Raw genomic sequence first — 22,865 nt, 5'->3', positions numbered from 1 at the left:
ACACAGTTAGTTACCAACAGACACACACCTAGTAACACACAGTTAGTTACCAACAGACACACACATAGGAACACCCAGTCAGACAGACACACACACCTAGGAAGCACACAGTCAGACACACACACACACCGAGTAAAACACAGTCAGACAGAAACACACACACCGAGTAAAACACAGTCAGACAGAAACACACACACCTAGGAACACACAGTCAGACAGAAACACACACACCTAGGAACACACAGTCAGACAGACACACACACACCTAGGAACACACAGTCAGACAGAAACACACACACCTAGGAAGCACACAGTCACACACATACAGTGTGTGTGTGTACAAAATATTAACACCTGCTCTTTCCATGACATACACTAACCAGGTGAATCCAGGTGAAAACTATGATCCCTTATTGATGTCACTTGTCCACTTCAGTCAGTGTAGATGAAGGGGAGGAGACACGTTAAAGAAGGATTTTTAAGTCTTAAGACAATTGTGTCATGGATTGTGTGTGTGTCTCATTCAGAGGGTGAATGGGAAAGACAAAATATTTAAGTGCCTTTGAACGGGGTATGGTAGTAGGTGCCAGGCGCACTGGTTCTGTCAAGAACTGCAAAGCTGCTGGGTTTTTCACACTCAACAGTTTCCCGTGTGTATCGAGAATGGTCCACCAGCCAAAGGACATCCAGACATCTTGACACAACTGTGGGAAGCATTGGAGTCAACATGGACCAGCATCCCTGTGGAACGCTTTAGACACCTTGTAGAGTCAATTTCCTGATGAATTGAGGCTGTTCTGAGGGCAACTTAATTTTAGGAAGGTGTTCCTAATGTTTTGTACAATCACTGTGAAAACACACACACACACACACACACACACACACACACACACACACACACACACACACACACACACACACACACACACACACACACAAACCCAATGAACACACAGTCATTCAACAGGCTGAATGGGAGGTTGGTTTCATTCACCATTGCCACTGGTAAATGTCCACAACATGTAAAACCATTGTTATCTAACCCCTGGCAGTGATTGGTTGGAGTTGATGGACGGGAGACCCACTGTTATGTTTTGTTTATTGTTCAACTATTGAGTGGGGACCATCTTTGTTGTCTCCACGTGGGACTTGATAGGGAGAGGCTTTTCTGACACACCCGGCTGGACAAATTGATGACGTCTGGTATTTCACGCAGCTGAGAGTCGAGTGGAGATGAATGGATTGGGTTCAGTCAGTCATCCTGATGAGCCCTTCCTAGCTAGCTAGTTTAGTCAGTCATCCTGAGGAGCCCTTCCTAGCTAGCTAGTTTAGTCAGTCATCCTGATGAGCCCTTCCTAGCTAGCTAGTTTAGTCAGTCATCCTGAGGAGCCCTTCATAGCTAGCTAGTTCAGTCAGTCATCCTGATGAGACCTTCCTAGCTAGCTAGTTCAGTCAGTCATCCTGACGAGCCCTTCCTAGCTAGCTAGTTTAGTCAGTCATCCTGATGAGCCCTTCCTAGCTAGCTAGTTTAGTCAGTCATCCTGACGAGCCCTTCCTAGCTAGCTAGTTTAGTCAGTCATCCTGATGAGATCTTCCTAGCTAGCTAGTTCAGTCAGTCATCCTGATGAGCCCTTCCTAGCTAGCTAGTTTAGTCAGTCATCCTGATGAGCCCTTCCTAGCTAGCTAGTTTAGTCAGTCATCCTGATGAGCCCTTCCTAGCTAGCTAGTTTAGTCAGTCATCCTGATGAGCCCTTCCTAGCTAGCTAGTTTAGTCAGTCATCCTGACGAGCCCTTCCTAGCTAGCTAGTTTAGTCAGTCATCCTGATGAGCCCTTCCTAGCTAGCTAGTTTAGTCAGTCATCCTGATGAGCCCTTCCCAGCTAGCTAGTTTAGTCAGTCATCCTGACGAGCCCTTCCTAGCTAGCTAGTTTAGTCAGTCATCCTGATGAGCCCTTCCTAGCTAGCTAGTTTAGTCAGTCATCCTGATGAGCCCTTCCTAGCTAGCTAGTGTAAGGAATTGCTATTTCGTATGCAGGTGACTAACATACTGCTAATTACATGGCTACAACTCACAGTAAAGCCTGTGGGGTCCCCTACAGGATAGCTCCCACATTACACACATAATCTCCCTTTTAACCGAACACTGTGCCCGAAGAAGATTCTACGATGACGGACAGACAACTGAGCCAATGGCGGAAGACTACAGACTACCACCAGCTGAACCAATCCGGAGATCCGATCTTCCTAGAATCAACCTTCTGTCTGTTCCGTATATTAGTGGTGTACTGAATAATAACGGTCTCTTTCCTGCTGTTCCAACACGAACTAACGGAAGAGCCGTAATTGCGCTGTACTACATATTTTCACTCTGAATAAACTGTTTACTTGTCATAAAATTTACCACTTAGTCTGAATCGATCCTTGACCGGCTCACCCATCTACACATTTAATTTCTAACACTAGTTTAGTCAGTCATCCTGACGAGCCCTTCCCAGCTAGCTAGTTCATTCAGTCATCCTGACGAGCCCTTCACAGCTAGCTAGTTTAGTCAGTCATCCTGATTTTGGGCAACAGGCGAGTCCGTATTTGCCTCTCCCGACTTGATATGTAAAAATGCTGATGCAATATTTCCTCCAATATATTTGTGTTGTTGAGGAACAGTACCCAGTCTCTCACCTCAGTGTTGAGGAACAGTACCCAGTCTCTCACCTCAGTGTTGAGGACCAGTACCCAGTCTCTCACCTCAGTGTTGAGGACCAGTACCCAGTCTCTCACCTCAGTGTTGAGGACCAGTACCCAGTCTCTCACCTCAGTGTTGAGGAACAGTACCCAGTCCCTCACCTCAGTGTTGAGGACCAGTACCCAGTCTCTCACCTCAGTGTTGAGGAACAGTACCCAGTCTCTCACCTCAGTGTTGAGGACCAGTACCCAGTCTCTCACCTCAGTGTTGAGGACCAGTACCCAGTCTCTCACCTCAGTGTTGAGGACCAGTACCCAGTCTCTCACCTCAGTGTTGAGGAACAGTACCCAGTCTCTCACCTCAGTGTTGAGGAACAGTACCCAGTCTCTCACCTCAGTGTTGAGGACCAGTACCCAGTCTCTCACCTCAGTGTTGAGGACCAGTACCCAGTCTCTCACCTCAGTGTTGAGGACCAGTACCCAGTCTCTCACCTCAGTGTTGAGGACCAGTACCCAGTCTCTCACCTAAGTGTTGAGGACCAGACCAGTCTCTCACCCAGTCTCTCACCTCAGTGTTGAGGACCAGTACCCAGTCTCTCACCTCAGTGTTGAGGAACAGTACCCAGTCTCTCACCTCAGTGTTGAGGAACAGTACCCAGTCTCTCACCTCAGTGTTGAGGAACAGTACCCAGTCTCTCACCTCAGCGTTTTCTGACTGTCGCTCCAAACCTGCATGTTGGCTATATGCCCAGTCAGTGAGTTAACCACTGAACAATGTCCCAGCCTGTATGGACCTTTGTCCCTCGTGGTGACTTTATACAGAGTCTCGACACTGGATGGACGGACAGCTCAACAATGAGAAGTGCTGCTAGCTGGAATCCCTTCCATAGAGCCAGTACAATATAGAGAGGCCACTGGTGGAGAGGTGGAGAGGCCAGCCGTGAGGCTCACAGAGGAGAACTGGGATGTTTTCTGCCCTGAAGAGACAGGTGACCTGAGAGGTATACTATAGAGTATGATCAATATGTTAGCCATCTTTTTTTTTTTTTTTTGAAAGATGAGCTTGAAATGGGCTTGGTCTAATTGATTAAATGACCCAAAAATACATATCTAAGCTCAGCCTTTTTAAGGACTAACTCATTGATCCTACTTTGTAGTTTTCCCCCTCTGGGTTATCATGGTACATAAAACATCCTGCCCTTTTCCAACTTGTGAGTCAATACATCACACACCTGACCTCTCCTCAGTACCAGTCAATACATCACACACCTGATCTCTCCTCAGTACCAGTCAATACATCACACACCTGACCTCTCCTCAGTACCAGTCAATACATCACACACCTGACCTCTCCTCAGTACCAGTCAATACATCACACACCTGATCTCTCCTCAGTACCAGTCAATACATCACACACCTGATCTCTCCTCAGTACCAGTCATTACATCACACACCTGATCTCTCCTCAGTACCAGTCAATACATCACACACCTGATCTCTCCTCAGTACCAGTCAATATATCGCACACCTGACCTCTCCTCAGTACCAGTCAATACATCACACACCTGATCTCTCCTCAGTACCAGTCAATACATCACACACCTGACCTCTCCTCAGTACCAGTCAATACATCACACACCTGATCTCTCCTCAGTACCAGTCAATACATCACACACCTGATCTCTCCTCAGTACCAGTCAATACATCACACACCTGATCTCTCCTCAGTACCAGCCAATACATCACACACCTGATCTCTCCTCAGAACCAGTCAATACATCACACACCTGATCTCTCCTCAGTACCAGTCAATACATCACACACCTGACCTCTCCTCAGTACCAGTCAATACATCACACACCTGACCTCTCCTCAGTACCAGTCAATACATCACACACCTGACCTCTCCTCAGTACCAGTCAATACATCACACACCTGATCTCTCCTCAGTACCAGTCATTACATCACACACCTGATCTCTCCTCAGTACCAGTCAATACATCACACACCTGATCTCTCCTCAGTACCAGTCAATACATCACACACCTGACCTCTCCTCAGTACCAGTCAACACATCACACACCTGACCTCTCCTCAGTACCAGTCAATACATCACACACCTGATCTCTCCTCAGTACCAGTCAATACATCACACACCTGATCTCTCCTCAGTACCAGTCAATACATCACACACCTGATCTCTCCTCAGTACCAGTCAATACATCACACACCTGATCTCTCCTCAGTACCAGTGGTGTGGTGTATTGTGGTGTAGTGTGGTGTGGTGTGGTGTAGTGTGGTGTACTGTGGTGTGGTGTAGTGTGGTGTATTGTGGTGTGGTGTAGTGTGGTGCGGTGTGGTGTAGTGTAGTGTGGTGTAGTGTGGTGTAGTGTGGTGTTGTATGGTGTAGTGTGGTGTGGTGTAGTGTGGTGTAGTGTGGTGTAGTGTGGTGTGGTGTAGTGTGGTGTAGTGTAGTGTAGTGTGGTGTGGTGTAGTGTGGTGTTGTATGGTGTAGTGTGGTGTAGTGTAGTGTGGTGTGGTGTAGTGTGGTGTAGTGTGGTGTTGTATGGTGTAGTGTGGTGTGGTGTAGTGTGGTGTGGTGTAGTGTGGTGTGGTGTGGTGTAGTGTGGTGTAGTATAGTGTAGTGTAGTATAGTGTAGTGTAGTGTAGTGTGGTGTAGTGTGGTGTAGTGTGGTGTAGTGTAGTGTGGTGTTGTGTGGTGTAGTGTAGTGTGGTGTGGTGTAGTGTGGTGTTGTGTGGTGTAGTGTGGTGTGGTGTGGTGTAGTGTGGTGTGGTGTAGTGTGGTGTGGTGTGTGGTGTGGTGTAGTGTGGTGTGGTGTAGTGTGGTGTAGTGTGGTGTGGTGTAGTGTAGTGTGGTGTAGTGTGGTGTGGTGTGGTGTGGTGTGGTGTAGTGTGGTGTAGTGTGGTGTGGTGTGGTGTAGTGTGGTGTAGTGTGGTGTGGTGTGGTGTAGTGTGGTGTAGTGTGGTGTGGTGTAGTGTGGTGTGGTGTAGTGTGGTGTAGTGTGGTGTGGTGTAGTGTAGTGTGGTGTGGTGTAGTGTGGTGTAGTGTGGTGTGGTGTGGTGTGGTGTAGTGTGGTGTAGTGTGGTGTAGTGTAGTGTGGTGTGGTGTGGTGTGGTGTAGTGTGGTGTGGTGTGGTGTAGTGTGGTGTAGTGTGGTGTAGTGTGGTGTAGTGTAGTGTAGTGTGGTGTAGTGTGGTGTGGTGTGGTGTAGTGTAGTGTGGTGTAGTGTAGTGTGGTGTGGTGTGGTGTAGTGTAGTGTAGTGTAGTGTAGTGTAGTGTGGTGTAGTGTGGTGTGGTGTAGTGTGGTGTAGTGTGGTGTAGTGTAGTGTAGTGTGGTGTAGTGTAGTGTAGTGTGGTGTGGTGTAGTGTGGTGTAGTGTGGTGTAGTGTAGTGTAGTGTGGTGTGGTGTAGTGTAGTGTAGTGTGGTGTAGTGTAGTGTAGTGTAGTGTAGTGTAGTGTAGTGTAGTGTGGTGTGGTGTGGGGTAACATTTATATTTACCAAGATCTCCCTGGCAAATGTCTGTCCTGCTGGCTCCGCCCACAATGAACTGAGGGTTCTCACAGATCTCCTGGTGACACACAGAAACACACAGACACTTGGATCAGCTGCCTGGGGGGGACGTAAGAGGGATATGACTTTGAAATAAACTACTTCACTGCTGTAAGGGAAATATTCAAATCCATACAGTTACATATTACTACATTATTATTGGATGATATTATATTGATATTTGACTACATGTATCGATTTGTAAATAAATAAGTAATTAATAATAATAGTATATATCACAGGAGGTTGGTGGCACCTTAATTTTGGGAGGACGGGCTCGTGGTTAATGGCCGGTGGAATTGTATCAAATACATCAAACATATGGTTTCCACGGTTTCCACGGTTTCCACGGTTTCCATGGTTTCCATGTGTTTGATGCCATTCCGTTTGGTTTGTGTTCCAGACTCTATTATGAGCCGTCCTCCCCTCAGCAGCCTTAATACCTTTTAGAATAAGGCTGTAACGTACAAAATGTGGGAAAAGTCAAGGGGTCTGAATACTTTCTGAAGGCACTTTATAAATACATAAATACATATATATATATATGCACACATTTTGAGTGTACCAAACATTAGGAACACCTTCCTAATATTGAGTTGCACCCCATGGATGCTGGCCCATGTTGACTCTACAAGGTGTCAAGTGTTCCACATGGATGCTGGCCCATGTTGACTCTACAAGGTGTCAAGTGTTCCACAGGGATGCTGGCCCATGTTGACTCTACAAGGTGTTGAAAGTGTTCCACATGGATGCTGGCCCATGTTGACTCTACAAGGTGTTGAAAGTGTTCCACATGGATGCTGGCCCATGTTGACTCCAATGCTTCCCACAGTTGTGTCAAATTGGCTGGATGTCATTTGCATGGTGGACCATTCTTGGTACATTCTCATACAGGAAAGTGTTGAGCATGAAAAACTCAGCAGCGTTGCAGTTCTTGACACAACCAGCGTGCCTGGCACCTACTACCCTACCCCCGTTCAAAGGCACTTACATGCTTTGTCTTGTCCATTCACCCTCTGAATGACACACATACACAATCCATGTCTCAATTGTCTCAAGGTTTAAAAATCCTTCCTTTATCCCGTCTCCTCCCCTTCATCTACATGTCTCCTCCCCTTCATCTACATGTCTCCTCCCCTTCATCTACACTGACTGAAGTGGATTTAACAGATAACATCAATAATGAATCATATCTTTCACCTGGATTCACCTGGTCAGTCTGTATCATGGAAAGAGCAGGTGTTCTTAATGTTTTGTTCAGTCAGTGTATATAATTATGATTATTATTATTATAATTATTTTGCTACTGTGGGTAGCGTTAGCATGCGCCAGTTGGCTGTACCTGCGCCAGTTGGCTGTACCTGCGCCAGTTGGCTGTACCTGCGCCAGTTGGCTGTACCTGCGCCAGTTGGCTGTACCTGCGCCAGTTGGCTGTACCTGCGCTAGTTGGCTGTACCTGCGCCAAAACGCTATTTTTAATTCTATAGGTTCTCTTTAAATAGTGAGTCAACCTGTTTACTTCTATTTCCCTGACTGATCAGAACTCATTTTCTCCTGACTCTCTCCTCGTCTCTCTGCCGCAGACATATAGTGAGCAATTTATTTGGAACATCAAATCGCAAAATCAAAAAATGGCAGGATATATACAGTAGAATCGTGAGAATCGCATTACATATTGTATCGACACCTAAGCATGGCGGTAATATCGTATGGTGAGGTCCCTGGCATCTCTCTACAAACTAATAGATCAACTATACTTCACTAATTCATAGCTTCACGTCAACCTTGCCACGGATTGATATAATCAGCCCCCCCCACACCACCATTTCTGACAGTCCCATGTTTCAAACAGCCATAACAACCATGATTCCATCCCATAATGACAAGTACCTCACAGAGGTCCTTAGATTTCTCTGTTCAGAGAAAGTTCCAGATAAGATTTCACAACATGTTTTGCCATCATTGAATCCCTTTTCAAAGCATCCTGAAACGTCCTTGTTGTTGACTCGGTAATTGTAGGACATCATGCGTTTCCATTCCTTCCCCCTCTTTATTTAATCATCTATCTCTCCTGTATTCCCCCCTCCTCTCCTACCTTGGGTCTCTTCCAGACGATGTTCTTGACCTTGTTGGACTTGTGTCCCAGCTCCTTGTACCCCAGAGACTCCACGGAGGGTCTCCTCCAGATCCACTCCCCCCTCCTCTCCTACCTTGGGTCTCTTCCAGACGATGTTCTTGACCTTGTTGGACTTGTGTCCCAGCTCCTTGTACCCCCCCCCCCTCCTCTCCTACCTTGGGTCTCCTCCAGACGATGTTCTTGACCTTGTTGGACTTGTGTCCCAGCTCCTTGTACCCCCTCCTCTCCTACCTTGGGTCTCTTCCAGACGATGTTCTTGACCTTGTTGGACTTGTGTCCCAGCTCCTTGTACCCCAGAGACTCCACGGAGGCTGGGAAGGTGGCATCCTCAAACAGGCACTTCTTGGTGAGGCACTCTTGTTTCAGCGCGTTAAAGTCCTGTCCGCTGAAGCGCAGGGGTTTGCTGAGGGATCCCTCTCCATCTCTTCTCTCTCTCTCCCGGATCAGCCGGTCACAGAAGAAGCCGGACGGTGTATAGGGCATTTTGGATTATTATTTTTTAAACTGCTGGCTTTTGCCACTTCTACTAAAGTCTTACAAGCCTAAAAAACCTTGGCATAAATCCAACAGGGTTGTCTCTGATTGGCTGTGTCGTTGTATGACGTCCCCCTCCCTCTAGGTCATAGACTCTAAAGGCATGGTGAAAAAGACTCACACACACACACACACACACACACAAAAGGTTGTCTCTTTGTTGCACTCCCATTGGTTCCCTGAACAATGGCCAAATGTTCTGTGGCAGTGGTCGTTCTCGTGCCCTTCTATTATTGTGTGGCCACACAAAAGGGGTGGTGTGTCGGGCCTCTCTCTCCACGGCCCATGTAAAGAGTGGTCAGTAGATGTCCTGCCTCAGCAGAAGGCATTCAGTCTATCTATTCCATTCTCTCCATGGAGCTCAGTATTCAGCGGTCTCAGCACATCTCCACTACAGCAGCAGGCCTCTCTCTCTCTCTCTCTGAGGTAAACTAACGCTGTGAGAGCAACTTCGCCTCAGTGTTTGATCAGGTACGTTTTAAACAAGGGGACGATATCCTCTAATGATAAAGTTCACAGTCAAAACGGAACGCAACAGTCGTTCTGTCCTCTCTCGTCGACATTCAGCCGCGCTGGATATCTATGATAGCATTCATTACGGCTTCTTCTGACGTTGCTATGACGTCAGCCATTTAATAACAAGGTATCACCCCCCCCGACCCAGGGTTAAAAGGCACAATGACGAAAACACATGATGTGAAGCCCATTTCATGTTCCCACAATGACCCCTGACCCTTGACCTCTAAGGGGAAAAGTCAGCACTCATAAAGTGTTGTTGTAACCTTTAGTTGTCATGTTAAAAACCACAATGTATTTTCTGCTAATCTTTTCACCTCCGTTTCGTTACTCTTACATGCACTATTGTCACCGTAGTGTAGAATAGTTCACGGCAACACAATAGTGCCAGACATTTTGTTTTGACCTCTAACCTCCTGGTGACAGAGGTCGCGGGTCTTTCAGTTATTGATCTCAACCAACAGACATTACATCACATTCCGGCTGTACAACTAAAACACTCATTCTGAAGCCTTCATTTAATTTAGGATAAAAAACAATTTGTAGAACTAGACTAAAATAAATGTATGTTTTTAAGAATGAAGGACAACAGGACTCATTATCTATGGCATGTCACGCCCTGACCTTAGAGAGACGTTTTATTTCTCTATTTGGTTGGGTCAGGGTGTGATGTGGGGTGGGCATTCTATGTTTTGTTTTCTATGTTTCTTTATTTCTATGTTTTGGCCGGGTCTGTTTCTCAATCAGGGACAGCTGTCTATCGTTATCTCTGATTGGGAATCATACTTAGGTAGCCCCTTTTCCCCCTCCTTCAGTGTGGGTAGTTAACTTTGTTAGTGGCACTATAGCCCTGTAAGCGTTGTGGTTGTTTCTTGTTTTGTTGGTGTCATTCCAAAAATAAAGCGGAAAATGTTCGCTCACCACTCTGCACCTTGGTCCACTTCTTCCTACGGCCGTGACATGGCAACTGTATCTGATATAATATAATGCCCTGTATTTTCACGTTGAATATTACATATTATATTATATTACATACATATTATTATTACATATTATTGCCCTAGAATTCATCTGTCCACATATGATTTCATATTTCAAACTGAACATACTGCAATCCTAGAGTTTAAAACCGCAGTAGACAGTTATCAGCAAAAATCTGCCATGTTGAAGTTCCTTCAATGACCCGAACAATGCAAAGTGCCATTGAGGTAGATTATAACCAACCTGTCATCAATGCATTCTCCTCTAGAGCAACCACAACCTAGAGGAGTATGACCCCTGACCTCAACATAGGGTTGCACTTTTTTTTTTAAAACATCCCCTGTTGTTGAGAAATCCTGTTTGTAAGATTCCTGGAATTATGATGGGAACTAGTAGGAAATCTGCTTCTGGAAAACCAGGGGTATTTTGGGAAAGACACCAGAATGTTGCACCCCGTACGTAGGGGTCAGAGGTCATGCTCCTCTAGGCTGTTGTTGCTGTAGAGGAGATAAAGGAATAATATAATAATAATATAATAATAATAATATACCTGTATACCAGCTATGACTGGCTTTCGTCCAAAGCCGATTCCAGTACAGTGAATACATCTGTAGTACGTGTCTGTTGTGATTCCTAGAGGGGGAACTCAACAGTAATGTGCCAGTCTTTCCCCACTGCAGCGTTCACCGTGGGCAGAGCCTCGTCAAACAGGAACGTCACGTTGACGTCCTCAGACCCAAGACAAGGAGAGAGGTTGACGTGTTGAAGGAAACGATTTGTAAACGATGTTTAAGTGAAGATGTATTTAAACGCTGTGATGTTTTTGTGTTGTGTTTTGCAGTGAAGTGTAGTAAAGGTTTGGCAGTGCTATAACCCCCCCCCCCCAAAAAAAAAATGTCATAATGTTTTGTTCGCTAATGTTTTTTCTCAATCATTATGGTGATGCTGGGGGTTGTCGAAAATCTCTAAATGTGCTATAACTTCATCAAAACCTTGCCAGGGTATTCAGGCCTTTCTTGCCATACATTCAAAGCCATCAAAACCTTGCTGTGCGCAGCCTTTCCTGACTGTCTGTCAGCTAGCAGTGTCAACCACCATCTCCCTCACTGCTAGCAGTGTCAACCACCTTGACACGATCTCCCTCACCGCTAGCAGAGTCAACCACCATGACACCATCTCCCTCACAGCTAGCAGTGACAACCACCATGACACCATCTCCCTCACCGCTAGCAGTGTCAACCACCATGACACCATCTCCCTCACCGCTAGTAGTGTCAACCACCATGACACCATCTCCCTCACCGCTAGCAGTGACAACCACCATGACACCATCTCCCTCACCGCTAGCAGTGACAACCACCATGACACCATCTCCCTCACCGCTAGCAGTGACAACCACCATGACACCATCTCCATCACCGCTAGCAGAGTCAACCACCATGACACCATCTCCCTCACCGCTAGCTGACAGACAACCACCATCTCCCTCACCGCTAGCAGTGTCAACCACCATGACACCATCTCCCTCACCGCTAGCAGTGTCAACCACCATGACACCATCTCCCTCACCGCTAGCTGTGTCAACCACCATGACACCATCTCCCTCACCGCTAGCAGTGTCAACCACCATGACACCATCTCCCTCACCGCTAGCAGTGTCAACCACCATGACACCATCTCCATCACCGCTAGCTGTGTCAACCACCATGACACCATCTCCCTCACCGCTAGCAGTGTCAACCACCATGACACCATCTCCCTCACCGCTAGCAGTGTCAACCACCATCTCCCTCACCGCTAGCAGTGTCAACCACCATCTCCCTCACCGCTAGCAGAGTCAACCACCATGACACCATCTCCCTCACCGCTAGCAGTGTCAACCACCATGACACCATCTCCCTCACCGCTAGCAGAGTCAACCACCATGACACCATCTCCCTCACCGCTAGCAGTGTCAACCACCATGACACCATCTCCCTCACTGCTAGCAGTGTCAACCACCATGACACCATTTCCCTCACCGCTAGCAGTGTCAACCACCATGACACCATCTCCCTCACCGCTAGCAGTGTCAACCACCATGACACCATCTCCATCACCGCTAGCAGTGTCAACCACCTTGACACCATCTCCCTCACCGCTAGCAGTGTCAACCACCATGACACCATCTCCATCACCGCTAGCAGTGACAACCACCATGACACCATCTCCCTCACCGCTAGCAGAGTCAACCACCATGACACCATCTCCCTCACCGCTAGCAGTGTCAACCACCATGACACCATCTCCCTCACCGCTAGCAGAGTCAACCACCATGACACCATCTCCCTCACCGCTAGCAGTGTCAACCACCTTGACACCCATCTCCTACCGCTAGCCGCTAGCAGTGTCAACCACCATCTCCCTCACCGCTAGCAGAGTCAACCACCATGACACCATCTCCCTCACCGCTAGCAGTGTCAACCACCTCCTCACCGACACCATCTCCCTCACCGCTAGCAGTGTCAACCACCATCTCCCCATCTCCTCAGCAGAGTCAACCACCATGACACCATCTCCCTCACCGCTAGCAGTGTCAACCACCATGACACCATCTCCCTCACCGCTAGCAGTGTCAACCACCATCTCCCTCACCGACACCATCTCCTCACCGCTAGCAGAGTCAACCACCATGACACCATCTCCCTCACCGCTAGCAGTGTCAACCACCATGACACCATCTCCCTCACCGCTAGCAGTGTCAACCACCATCTCCCTCACCGCTAGCAGAGTCAACCACCATGACACCATCTCCCTCACCGCTAGCAGTGTCAACCACCATGACACCATCTCCCTCACCGCTAGCAGTGTCAACCACCATGACACCATCTCCCTCACCGCTAGCAGTGTCAACCACCATGACACCATCTCCCTCACCGCTAGCAGTGTCAACCACCATGACACCATCTCCCTCACCGCTAGCAGAGTCAACCACCATGACACCATCTCCCTCACCGCTAGCAGTGTCAACCACCATGACACCATCTCCCTCACCGCTAGCAGTGTCAACCACCATGACACCATCTCCCTCACCGCTAGCAGTGTCAACCACCATGCCACCATCTCCCTCACAGCTAGCAGAGTCAACCACCATGACACCATCTCCCTCACCGCTAGCAGTGTCAACCACCATGACACCATCTCCCTCACCGCTAGCAGAGTCAACCACCATGACACCATCTCCCTCACCGCTAGCAGTGTCAACCACCATGACACCATCTCCCTCACCGCTAGCAGTGTCAACCACCATGACACCATCTCCTCACCGCTAGCAGTGTCAACCACCATGACACCATCTCCTCACCGCTAGCAGAGTCAACCACCATGACACCATCTCCCACCGCTAGCAGTGTCAACCACCATGACACCATCTCCTCACCGCTAGCAGTGTCAACCACCATGACACCATCTCCATCACCGCTAGCAGTGTCAACCACCTTGACACCATCTCCCTCACCGCTAGCAGTGTCAACCACCATGACACCATCTCCATCACCGCTAGCAGTGACAACCACCATGACACCATCTCCCTCACCGCTAGCAGAGTCAACCACCATGACACCATCTCCTCACCGCTAGCAGTGTCAACCACCATGACACCATCTCCTCACCGCTAGCAGTGTCAACCACCATGACACCATCTCCCTCACCGCTAGCAGTGTCAACCACCATGACACCATCTCCCTCACCGCTAGCAGTGTCAACCACCATGACACCATCTCCCTCACCGCTAGCAGAGTCAACCACCATGACACCATCTCCCTCACCGCTAGCAGTGTCAACCACCATGACACCATCTCCCTCACCGCTAGCAGTGTCAACCACCATCTCCCTCACCGCTAGCAGAGTCAACCACCATGACACCATCTCCTCACCGCTAGCAGTGTCAACCACCATGACACCAACTCCCTCACCGCTAGCAGTGTCAACCACCATGACACCATCTCCTCACCGCTAGCAGTGTCAACCACCATGACACCATCTCCCTCACCGCTAGCAGTGTCAACCACCATGACACCATCTCCTCACCGCTAGCAGTGTCAACCACCATGACACCATCTCCTCACCGCTAGCAGTGTCAACCACCATGACACCATCTCCTCACCGCTAGCAGTGTCAACCACCATGACACCATCTCCCTCACCGCTAGCAGTGTCAACCACCATGACACCATCTCCCTCACCGCTAGCAGTGTCAACCACCATGACACCATCTCCTCACCGCTAGCAGTGTCAACCACCATGACACCATCTCCTCACCGCTAGCAGTGTCAACCACCATGACACCATCTCCCTCACCGCTAGCAGTGTCAACCACCATGACACCATCTCCCTCACCGCTAGCAGTGTCAACCACCATGACACCATCTCCCTCACCGCTAGCAGTGTCAACCACCATGACACCATCTCCCTCACTGCTAGCAGAGTCAACCACCATGACACCATCTCCCTCACCGCTAGCAGTGTCAACCACCATGACACCATCTCCTCACCGCTAGCAGTGTCAACCACCATGACACCATCTCCTCACCGCTAGCAGTGTCAACCACCATGACACCATCTCCTCACCGCTAGCAGTGTCAACCACCATGACACCATCTCCTCACCGCTAGCAGTGTCAACCACCATGACACCATCTCCTCACCGCTAGCAGAGTCAACCACCATGACACCATCTCCCTCACCGCTAGCAGTGTCAACCACCATGACACCATCTCCCTCACCGCTAGCAGAGTCAACCACCATGACACCATCTCCCTCACCGCTAGCAGTGTCAACCACCATGACACCATCTCCCTCACCGCTAGCAGTGTCAACCACCATATCCCTCACTGCTAGCAGTGTCAACCACCATCTCCCTCACCGCTAGCAGTGTCAACCACCATGACACCATCTCCCTCACCGCTAGCAGTGACAACCACCATGACACCATCTGCTTCACTGCTAGCTGACAGACAACCTCCATCTCCCTCACCGCTAGCTGACAGACAACCTCCATCTCCCTCACCGCTAGCTGACAGACAACCACCATCTCCCTCACTGCTAGCAGTGTCAACCACCATATCCCTCACCGCTAGCAGAGTCAACCACCATGACACCATCTCCCTCACCGCTAGCAGAGTCAACCACCATGACACCATCTCCCTCACCGCTAGCAGAGTCAACCACCATGACACCATCTCCCTCACCGCTAGCAGTGTCAACCACCATGACACCATCTCCCTCACCGCTAGCAGTGTCAACCACCATGACACCATCTCCCTCACCGCTAGCAGTGTCATCCACCATGACACCATCTCCCTCAGCGCTAGCAGTGTCAACCACCATGACACCATCTCCCTCACCGCTAGCAGTGTCATCCACCATGACACCATCTCCCTCACCGCTAGAGGAGTCAACCACCATGACACCATCTCCCTCACCACTAGCAGAGTCAACCACCATGACACCATCTCCCTCACCGCTAGCAGTGTCAACCACCATGACACCATCTCCCTCACCGCTAGCAGTGTCAACCACCATGACACCATCTCCCTCACCGCTAGCAGTGTCAACCACCATCTCCCTCACTGCTAGCAGTGTCAACCACCATGACACCATCTCCCTCACCACTAGCAGTGTCATCCACCATGACACCATCTCCCTCACCGCTAGCAGTGTCAACCACCATGACACCATCTCCCTCACCGCTAGCAGTGTCAACCACCTTGACACCATCTCCCTCACCGCTAGCAGTGTCAACCACCATCTCCCTCACTGCTAGCAGTGTCAACCACCATGACACCATCTCCCTCACCGCTAGCAGTGTCAACCACCATGACACCATCTCCCTCACCGCTAGCAGTGTCAACCACCATGACACCATCTCCCTCACCGCTAGCAGTGTCAACCACCATGACACCATCTCCCTCACCGCTAGCAGTGTCAACCACCATGACACCATCTCCATCACTGCTAGCAGTGTCAACCACCATGACACCATCTCCCTCACTGCTAGCAGTGTCAACCACCATGACACCATCTCCATCACTGCTAGCAGTGTCAACCACCATGACACCATCTCCCTCACCGCTAGCAGTGACAACCACCATGACACCATCTCCCTCACCGCTAGCAGTGACAACCACCATGACACCATCTCCCTCACCGCTAGCAGTGACAACCACCATGACACCATCTCCATCACCGCTAGCAGTGTCAACCACCATCTCCCTCACCGCTAGCAGAGTCAACCACCATGACACCATCTCCCTCACCGCTAGCAGTGTCAACCACCATGACACCATCTCCCTCACCGCTAGCAGTGTCAACCACCATGACACCATCTCCCTCACCGCTAGCAGTGACAACCACCATGACACCATCTCCCTCACCGCTAGCAGTGTCAACCACCATGACACCATCTCCCTCACTGCTAGCAGTGTCAACCACCATGACACCATCTCCCTCACCGCTAGCAGTGTCAACCACCATGACACCATCTCCCTCACTGCTAGCAGTGTCAACCACCATGACACCATCTCCCTCAGCGCTACCAGTGTCAACCACCATGACACCATCTCCCTCACTGCTAGCAGTGTCAACCACCATCTCCCTCACTGCTAGCAGTGTCAACCACCATGACACCATCTCCCTCACCGCTAGCAGTGTCAACCACCATGACACCATCTCCCTCACCGCTAGCAGTGTCAACCACCATGACACCATCTCCCTCACCGCTAGCAGTGTCAACCACCATGACACCATCTCCCTCACCGCTAGCAGTGTCAACCACCATGACACCATCTCCCTCACCGCTAGCAGTGACAACCACCATGACACCATCTCCCTCACCGCTAGCAGTGTCAACCACCATGACACCATCTCCCTCACCGCTAGCAGTGTCAACCACCATGACACCATCTCCATCACCGCTAGCAGTGTCAACCACCATGACACCATCTCCCTCACCGCTAGCAGTGTCAACCACCATGACACCATCTCCCTCACCGCTAGCAGTGACAACCACCATGACACCATCTCCATCACCGCTAGCAGTGTCAACCACCATGACACCATCTCCTCACCGCTAGCAGTGTCAACCACCATGACACCATCTCCTCACCGCTAGCAGTGTCAACCACCATGACACCATCTCCCTCACCGCTAGCAGTGTCAACCACCATGACACCATCTCCCTCACCGCTAGCAGTGTCAACCACCATGACACCATCTCCCTCACCGCTAGCAGTGTCAACCACCATGACACCATCTCCCTCACCGCTAGCAGTGTCAACCACCATGACACCATCTCCCTCACCGCTAGCAGTGTCAACCACCATGACACCATCTCCATCACCGCTAGCAGTGACAACCACCATGACCACCATCTCCCTCACCGCTAGCAGTGTCAACCACCATGACACCATCTCCTCACCGCTAGCAGTGTCAACCACCATGACACCATCTCCTCACCGCTAGCAGTGTCAACCACCATGACACCATCTCCTCACCGCTAGCAGTGTCAACCACCATGACACCATCTCCCTCACCGCTAGCAGTGTCAACCACCATGACACCATCTCCTCACCGCTAGCAGTGTCAACCACCATGACACCATCTCCCTCACCGCTAGCAGTGTCAACCACCATGACACCATCTCCCTCACCGCTAGCAGTGTCAACCACCATGACACCATCTCCTCACCGCTAGCAGTGTCAACCACCATGACACCATCTCCCTCACCGCTAGCAGTGTCAACCACCATGACACCATCTCCCTCACCGCTAGCAGTGTCAACCACCATGACACCATCTCCTCACCGCTAGCAGTGTCAACCACCATGACACCATCTCCTCACCGCTAGCAGTGTCAACCACCATGACACCATCTCCTCACCGCTAGCAGTGTCAACCACCATGACACCATCTCCCTCACCGCTGAGACAGTGTCAACCACCATGACACCATCTCCTCACCGCTAGCAGTGTCAACCACCATCTCCTCACCGCTAGCAGTGTCAACCACCATGACACCATCTCCTCACTGCTAGCAGTGTCAACCACCATGACACCATCTCCCTCACCGCTAGCAGTGTCAACCACCATGACACCATCTCCTCACCGCTAGCAGTGTCAACCACCATGACATCACTGCTAGCAGTGTCAACCACCATCTCCTCACCGCTAGCAGTGTCAACCACCATGACACCATCTCCTCACCGCTAGCAGTGACAACCACCATGACACCATCTCCTCACTGCTAGCTGACAGACACCACCACCATCTCCCTCACCGCTAGCAGTGACAGACCACCATCCATCTCCTCACCGCTAGCAGTGTCACCATCTCCATCTCCATGTCAACCACCATACCATCTCCTCACCGCTAGCAGTGTCAACCACCATGACACCATCTCCTCACCGCTAGCAGTGTCAACCACCATGACACCATCTCCCTCACCGCTAGCAGTGTCAGCTAGCAGTGTCAACCACCATGACACCATCTCCCTCACCGCTAGCAGTGTCAACCACCATCTCCTCACCGCTAGAGTGTCAACCATCATCCTCACAGCGCTAGCAGTCCTCACCGCTAGCAGTGTCAACCACCATGACACCATCTCCTCACCGCTAGCAGTGTCAACCACCATGACACCATCTCCCTCACCGCTAGCAGTGTCAACCACCATGACACCATCTCCCTCACCGCTAGCAGTGTCAACCACCATGACACCATCTCCTCACCGCTAGCAGTGTCAACCACCATGACACCATCTCCTCACCGCTAGCAGTGTCAACCACCATGACACCATCTCCTCACCGCTAGCAGTGTCAACCACCATGACACCATCTCCCTCACCGCTAGCAGTGTCAACCACCATGACACCATCTCCCTCACCGCTAGCAGTGTCAACCACCATGACACCATCTCCCATCACCGCTAGCAGTGTCAACCACCATGACACCATCTCCCTCACCGCTAGCAGTGTCAACCACCATGACACCATCTCCCTCACCGCTAGCAGTGTCAACCACCATGACACCATCTCCTCACCGCTAGCAGTGTCAACCACCATGACACCATCTCCCTCACCGCTAGCAGTGTCAACCACCATGACACCATCTCCTCACCGCTAGCAGTGTCAACCACCATGACACCATCTCCTCACCGCTAGCAGTGTCAACCACCATGACACCATCTCCCTCACCGCTAGCAGTGTCAACCACCATGACACCATCTCCCATCTCCTCACCGCTAGCAGTGTCAACCACCATGACACCATCTCCTCACCGCTAGCAGTGTCAACCACCATGACACCATCTCCTCACCGCTAGCAGTGTCAACCACCATGACACCATCTCCTCACCGCTAGCAGTGTCAACCACCATGACACCATCTCCTCACCGCTAGCAGTGTCAACCACCATGACACCATCTCCTCACTGCTAGCAGTGTCAACCACCATGACACCATCTCCCTCACCGCTAGCAGTGTCAACCACCATGACACCATCTCCCTCACCTAGCAGTGTCAACCACCATGACACCATCTCCCTCACCGCTAGCAGTGTCAACCACCATGACACCATCTCCCTCACCGCTAGCAGTGTCAACCACCATGACACCATCTCCCTCACCGCTAGCAGTGTCAACCACCATGACACCATCTCCTCACCGCTAGCAGTGTCAACCACCATGACACCATCTCCCTCACCGCTAGCAGTGTCAACCACCATGACACCATCTCCCTCACCGCTAGCAGTGTCAACCACCATGACACCATCTCCCTCACCGCTAGCAGTGTCAACCACCATGACACCATCTCCCTCACCGCTAGCAGTGTCAACCACCATGACACCATCTCCTCACCGCTAGCAGTGACACCATCTCCCTCACCATGACAACCACCATCTCCCTCACCGCTAGCAGTGTCAACCACCATGACACCATCTCCCTCACCGCTAGCAGTGTCAACCACCATGACACCATCTCCCTCACCGCTAGCAGTGTCAACCACCATGACACCATCTCCCTCACCGCTAGCAGTGTCAACCACCATGACACCATCTCCTCACCGCTAGCAGTGTCAACCACCATGACACCATCTCCCTCACCGCTAGCAGTGTCAACCACCATGACACCATCTCCCTCACCGCTAGCAGTGTCAACCACCATGACACCATCTCCCTCACCGCTAGCAGTGTCAACCACCATGACACCATCTCCTCACCGCTAGCAGTGTCAACCACCATGACACCATCTCCCTCACCGCTAGCAGTGTCAACCATCTCCCTCACATGACCACCATCTCCCTCACCGCTAGCAGTGTCAACCACCATGACACCATCTCCTCACCGCTAGCAGTGTCAACCACCATGACACCATCTCCTCACCGCTAGCAGTGTCAACCACCATGACACCATCTCCCTCACCGCTAGCAGTGTCAACCACCATGACACCATCTCCTCACCGCTAGCAGTGTCAACCACCATGACACCATCTCCCTCACCGCTAGCAGTGTCAACCACCATGACACCATCTCCTCACCGCTAGCAGTGTCAACCACCATGACACCATCTCCCTCACCGCTAGCAGTGTCAACCACCATGACACCATCTCCTCACCGCTAGCAGTGTCAACCACCATGACACCATCTCCTCACCGCTCACCGCTAGCAGTGTCAACCACCATGACACCATCTCCTCACCTAGCAGTGTCAACCACCATCTCCCCTCACCGCTAGCAGTGTCAACCACCATGACACCATCTCCCTCACCGCTAGCAGTGTCAACCACCATGACACCATCTCCTCACCGCTAGCAGTGTCAACCACCATGACACCATCTCCCTCACCGCTAGCAGTGTCAACCACCATGACACCATCTCCCTCACCGCTAGCAGTGTCAACCACCATGACACCATCTCCTCACCGCTAGCAGTGTCAACCACCATGACACCATCTCCCTCACCGCTAGCAGTGTCAACCACCATGACACCATCTCCTCACCGCTAGCAGACACCATGTCAGTGTCACCACCATGACACCATCTCCCTCACCGCTAGCAGTGTCAACCACCATGACACCATCTCCCTCACCGCTAGCAGTGTCAACCACCATGACACCATCTCCCTCACCGCTAGCAGTGTCAACCACCATGACACCATCTCCTCACCGCTAGCAGTGTCAACCACCATGACACCATCTCCCTCACCGCTAGCAGTGTCAACCACCATGACACCATCTCCCTCACCGCTAGCAGTGTCAACCACCATGACACCATCTCCTCACCGCTAGCAGTGTCAACCACCATGACACCTCTCCCTCACTGCTAGCAGTCAACCACCATGACACCATCTCCTCACCGCTAGCAGTGTCAACCACCATGACACCACCATCTCCCTCACCGCTAGCAGTGTCAACCACCATGACACCATCTCCCTCACCGCTAGCAGTGTCAACCACCATGACACCATCTCCCTCACCGCTAGCAGTGTCAACCACCATGACACCATCTCCCTCACCGCTCACACCATGACACCATCTCCCTCACCGCTAGCAGTGTCAACCACCATGACACCATCTCCTCACCGCTAGCAGTGTCAACCACCATGACACCATCTCCCTCACCGCTAGCAGTGTCAACCACCATGACCACCATCTCTCCTCACCGCTAGCAGTGTCAACCACCATGACACCATCTCCCTCACCGCTAGCAGTGTCAACCACCATGACACCATCTCCCTCACCGCTAGCAGTGTCAACCACCATGACACCATCTCCCTCACCGCTAGCAGTGTCAACCACCATGACACCATCTCCCTCACCGCTAGCAGTGTCAACCACACCATCTCCCTCACCGCTAGCACAGCCACATCTCCCTCACCGCTAGCAGTGACACCATCTCACCATGACACCATCTCCCTCACCGCTAGCAGTGTCAACCACCATGACACCATCTCCCTCACCGCTAGCAGTGTCAACCACCATGACACCATCTCCCTCACCGCTAGCAGTGTCAACCACCATGACACCATCTCCTCACCGCTAGCAGTGTCAACCACCATGACACCAACTCCCTCACCGCTAGCAGTGTCAACCACCATGACACCATCTCCCTCACTGCTAGCAGTGTCAACCACCATGACACCATCTCCTCACCGCTAGCAGTGTCAACCACCATGACACCATCTCCTCACCGCTAGCAGTGTCAACCACCATGACACCATCTCCCTCACCGCTAGCAGTGTCAACCACCATGACACCATCTCCCTCACCGCTAGCAGTGTCAACCACCATGACACCATCTCCCTCACCGCTAGCAGTGTCAACCACCATGACACCATCTCCCTCACCGCTAGCAGTGTCAACCACCATGACACCATCTCCTCACCGCTAGCAGTGTCAACCACCATGACACCATCTCCCTCACTGCTA

At 50.9% G+C, this 22,865-nt stretch overlaps 1 protein-coding gene across 1 annotated transcript in view; it reads right to left on the bottom strand.

Annotated features, from left to right (window-relative positions):
• Positions 1–9,002, bottom strand: part of LOC115122514 (calpain-3-like) — a 54,934-nt gene extending 45,932 nt beyond the window's left edge. The window contains exons 1-2 of the mRNA XM_065004425.1: positions 8,618–9,002; positions 6,199–6,268 (exon numbers count right to left, since the gene is read on the bottom strand). Of these exons, the coding sequence (XP_064860497.1) occupies positions 6,199–6,268; positions 8,618–8,869 (322 nt within the window). The 5' untranslated portion in view covers positions 8,870–9,002. The remainder of the gene's footprint in view (positions 1–6,198; positions 6,269–8,617) is intronic.
• Positions 9,003–22,865: the final 13,863 nt, after the last annotated feature.

This window comes from Oncorhynchus nerka, linkage group LG18 (assembly GCF_034236695.1).
Source record: "Oncorhynchus nerka isolate Pitt River linkage group LG18, Oner_Uvic_2.0, whole genome shotgun sequence".
NCBI classification, from domain to species: Eukaryota; Metazoa; Chordata; class Actinopteri; order Salmoniformes; family Salmonidae; genus Oncorhynchus; species Oncorhynchus nerka.
Note: the sequence above shows the minus strand (reverse complement) of the source record. Positions and strands in the feature narration are given on the sequence as shown.